The sequence below is a fragment of the Octopus bimaculoides genome, chromosome 4 (assembly GCF_001194135.2).
Source record: "Octopus bimaculoides isolate UCB-OBI-ISO-001 chromosome 4, ASM119413v2, whole genome shotgun sequence".
Lineage (NCBI taxonomy): Eukaryota > Metazoa > Mollusca > Cephalopoda > Octopoda > Octopodidae > Octopus > Octopus bimaculoides.
In genome coordinates this window covers 19,288,499-19,293,498 of record NC_068984.1, presented here as the reverse complement: position 1 = coordinate 19,293,498, position 5,000 = coordinate 19,288,499, and the positions used below count along the sequence as shown (strand labels likewise).

General features: G+C 35.5%; 1 protein-coding gene across 9 annotated transcripts in view; it reads left to right on the top strand.

The window, feature by feature from the left end:
* LOC106881484 (nesprin-1) overlaps positions 1 to 5,000 on the top strand; it is an 811,219-nt gene that overhangs the window by 684,554 nt on the left and 121,665 nt on the right. For all 9 annotated transcript variants that reach the window (XM_052966929.1, XM_014931893.2, XM_014931887.2 and 6 more), the window contains 2 exons: positions 644 to 784; positions 3,973 to 4,146. In XM_052966929.1, the coding sequence (XP_052822889.1) occupies positions 644 to 784; positions 3,973 to 4,146 (315 nt within the window). The remainder of the gene's footprint in view (positions 1 to 643; positions 785 to 3,972; positions 4,147 to 5,000) is intronic.

Below are 5,000 nucleotides of genomic sequence, written 5' to 3'. Positions count from 1 at the left end.
TCTATAGTACAAATGTCTTGTTTTCAAAAGTTCTGAATTAAAATCTTCCACCAAACCTTAGTCACAATCTATGTTCCTAACACTAGCTTAATGATAACTAAGTTATTTTACTAAATTCTTTATTATGTTTAAAATTAATTGAAAGAAACAAAGAGCATCTCAACTGAAATATGGTAGTAAAAAGGCTAATACCAGTATTCATCAAGTTCAGAAGGATGAAAAGCAAAGTATATACTTCATTGGGGTTTGAACTCAGAACATAAAAGAGCTATAACTAAAAACTCACAAAGCATTTTGTCCAGCACCAACAATTCTGCCAAATTACTGCCCTCAACAAACATCATTTCAAATTTTGGTACAAGGCCAGCAATTTTAACCCTTTGCCTGTTTAAGGTATTTTCCTAAATTTGTCCTACACATCCATGCTTGCATTCAGATTTTTAACTTGTCCTTGTTTCGTATGTTCTGAGTGATATAAAACCTTCATTTCATAAATTCCAAATTACTGTGGTGGGGTCGATTTGCTCGACAAAAGGCGGTACTCCAGCATGGCCACAGTCAAATGACTGAAACAAGTAAAAGAGATATATTTTAAAATGTTCTTTTAACTAATTTGTGTTGTTATGTTTTGTTTATATTTTAGAAAGCTGAAATACAATTGAAAGAACTTGAAAGCAGTTTGAATGAGTTTAAAAGTAGAGAAGATGAAAGTTCTGCCATCCCCAACTGGATTTTCAGTGAGTTTACCGATCTACAACTGGCCTACATGGAAGCTAAAAGAAAAGTAAGAACCTAGAGATTCTTTTAATCATCGTAATTGTGATTGTCATCATCATTATCATCACCATCGTTATCGACATCACAATCACTATTATCTTTATCTTCATCATCATCATCATTGTTCTCTTCATCATCATCATCATTGTTCTCTTCATCATTTTCATCATCATTATTGTCATTGTCTACCTCCCACATCATTATCACCACCATCACAACCACATCCACCATCACCACCACCCCATTATCATCATCATCATTGTCATTACCTGCCTCCTCATCATTATCATCATCACTATCATCATCACCACTACTACCATCATTATCATCATCGTCATCACCACCACCAGCATCATCATCATCGTCAACAGCAACAACAGCAATTTACCATCTACATATCACCTATATAGGCATGGGTTGGCTGGATCTATTGTGTAGTCTATCACTGCCCTTCTTAATCATTTGTCATTTTGTCTGTGACAACCAGCAGCATTCAGAAAAGACCTGACCTCATCACTTCTTTCCATGTCTTCCACCATCTCTTCTAATGCAACAATTACTCTCCATTGTCAACATACAAAGGCTTTTATTTTCATCTTTTTCTTTTTTTTTCCCCCATCTCATTTTGGATCTGAGTGCATTAAAAAATTATAAAGAAAATTTATACAGATATCTTCAAGTTTGATTTGTGTGTGTGTTTATGTGTGTGTGTGCGTGCGTGCATATGTATTTAACTTGTATGTATATTCATTTTTATATATAGTACATATGTGTGTATATGTAAATATGTATTTTTATATACATCCAACCATATGTATAAATATATATATATATATCATCATCTCTCTTTATATATATATATATAAAGAGAGAGAGGGGGAGGGCGAGATAGACACTAACAGACTGATATAGATATATATATATAAAAAGACACATATCTATTCATATAAATGATTATATATATATATAGATAGATAGATAGATAGATAGATAGATAGATAGATAGCTAGATAGATAGATAAATAAATACATACATACATACATACATAGATGTTGACTGTTTACACACTTATATATGCATGCATATATACATCCTTACATATATATGTTCATCTATGTTTAAAGAGTATTTGGTTGACACAACAACAGCAACAGTAATAATAAAAATAATAATAATAATAATAACAATAATAATGCATGTCTCTACATACCTACAGACATATACACATATGTATATATGATAGTTAAAAGCCTATACAGGTAACACGCATACCTGTTTCTCTCCTAAAGTAGGAGGTTATCAAGCAGTGTCATTATTCCAATATATACGTTTCTGTGTCAGAAATACAAAGGAAGCGCAGTTATTTCATGAAATTCAGTGGGGTTCTTAATAAGCAAAATCTGAGTGGCTATAGAAAAACGAGAAAAGGAAAGAGGGGAATGTAAAATGAAAGCTGGAAAAGAAGAGAAAGAAAAGACTAATACAATAAACTTGGTCAATTAAGCCTTGGTATGTCTTGTTGATGATTTGTGTTTATGCTTTGCTACATAGCATTTACAGAGTTTGTCCATTTTTCCATCTTTCTTTCTGTCCCCTTTTTTCGTCTTCTTTCTACCCTTTCTCTTTCCCATTGCTATTCTTTCTATAGTCAGTCACTCCTTCCTAATAAGAAGCCCTCCCAGTTTCATGAAAAAGCTGTTCCTCTTTTGTCATTTTGACACAGAAATTTATATATTGGAATAATGACAACACTCTTTTTTTTTCTTTTTGTATGATGCTTCCTAACCTCCCAATTTTTGGAAGGAAACAGGTGTACATACGAAGTAGTATACAGGCTTTTAACTACTATAGGTTATATCAATATACTCTGCTAACTGGTGTCAACCCCTTTGCATGGAGCATGGTTAACCTTGTTCTGTGAAGAAATATCAACTATATATACATATACATCATCATCATTATCATAATCATTAACATCCATATTCCATGCTGGCATGGGTTGGATGCTTTGACAGGATCCAATGTCTGTTTTGGCATGGCTTCTACAGCTGGATGCCCTTCCTAATACTAACCACTTTACAGCATGGACTGGGTGCTTTTTTCATGCCACCTGCACTATTGAGGTCACCATGCAGCTTTCAGAACTTATAAACCCTTGGGCGGGTGGGGGAATCTTCACACTAGTGGATGAGGGATTGAACTATGAGAAGTAGAGGCAATGCAGGTTCTTGTAGAGGATCTGCATGGCTACTCATGTCTAGTAGAGGAAGGAGAGAGAAAGAGAAATGAGCAGTGGGAACTGCAAGATGTATGTGTGTGTATTTTATTACTAGTCTCAGTTTTTAGAACTGTAGGCATTGTTTTCAAGAATTTTCTTAAGTATATTGACTCCAAGTATTTTGCTTAGTATTCATATTTTTTTGTCTTGTCAATGGCAAAGTCTACCTTGATGCAAAGAACCATAGTTTCTGTATGGAATTAAATATCATAAGGTACTTTTGTTCGCTGTATTGATAATATTCAACTATATGTATAAAGCTAGCAGGCTGAAACTTTCAAGTCACTGCCACACACACCTCTTGTAAATGTTTAATAAATATGTACTCTACAAAAAAAGTAATAAATTCCTCAGTTTAATGTTAAATTGTTTTTATATACAACTTGACGAAAAAGAAAAAAACAAATATTTACACAAACATACACAATCACACACACACACATACACACACACACACACACACATACACACACACACACACACATAAAGTAGACAATATTATAAGGCAGCAAGCTGGCAGAAATGTTAACGTGCTGGGTGAAATGCTTAGCAGTATTTCGTCTGTCTTTATATTCTGAGTTCAAATTCCACCAAGGTCAGCTTTGCCTTTCATCCTTTTGGGGACAATAAATTTAGTACCAGTTGCATACAGGGGTCAATCTAATCAACTGGCCCCCTCCCCAAAAATTTTGGGCCTTGTGCTTAGAGTAGAAAAGAATATTATACATCCATTATTACCAATCTTACCAATCAGTTTTGCACAGGACAGTAGGTAATCAGATGATTTTTTAATAACTGCATTCATCAGAGATGACCAGTGTGTGTGTGCAAGACTGTTTGGTTAGTTATGGAAGACTATTGTCATATCACCATATTAACACTCAACTGCAATGATTTTTGCTCTTCTCTTATTCAGGTGATGGACAGAAAGGCGACTTTACTCCAGTCCTCTTCAATCCAAATCCAATATGAAAAACTTCTTGAGGACTTTGCAGATTTCTTGGTAACTGCTAAAAATAAGCTGAAGAAGTCAACCACCACCACTGCAAGGGATCTTACCCATCTTCAACAACAACTGAAGGCGCACAAAGTAAATATTGCTTCATTGATTGTTTTATGTGTGTTTTCTTTACATATTTAATTGATTTATCCATTTATTCAACAGACATCCATGATATTATCTTCATTATCACCGTTTTATATCTGCTTTCCATGCTGGCATAATTTAAACAGTTTGACAGGATCCAAGAATTTAGGGCACCATGCCATACATTATTATCTCAGTTTTGGCACAGCTTCTACTGATGGATGCTGTTCCCAATACCAACCGATTCACTGAGTTTACTGGATGCTTTCTTTCATGGCACCAGCATAATTTCATTCTATATGCTCTGCATGCACTTTTGGTGGTCATTGCTGCCTGTCTTTACTTATTTCTATTTCCTGTTCCCACCTTTTACCCTTTCCTGATGACTTGTGTACCTGAACATCATATACAATAGAATCATCATCATCATCTTCATCATCATCATCATCATCATCAGTAGTAGTAGTAGTAATATACTTGTTTTTCCTGAAAAGTGAGTAGTTATCAAGCATTGTCATTACATCGTTACCAGCGTCACCTTCCTGGCACGTGGAAAGACATTCGAGGAAGGTCGTTGCCAGTGCCGCTGGACTGGCTCCTGTGCAGGTAGCATGTAAAAAACACCTTTTTGAGTGTGGCCATTGCCAGTACCACCTGACAGGCCTTCGTGCCGGTGGCACGTAAAAGCACCCACTACACTCTCAGTTGGTGTTAGGAAGGGCATCCAGCTGTAGAAAGTCTGCCAAATCAGATTGGAGCCTGGTGTAGCCATCTGGTTCACCAGTCCTCAGTCAAATCATCCAACCCATGCTAACATGGAAAGTGGACGTTAAACGACGATGATGATGATATACACA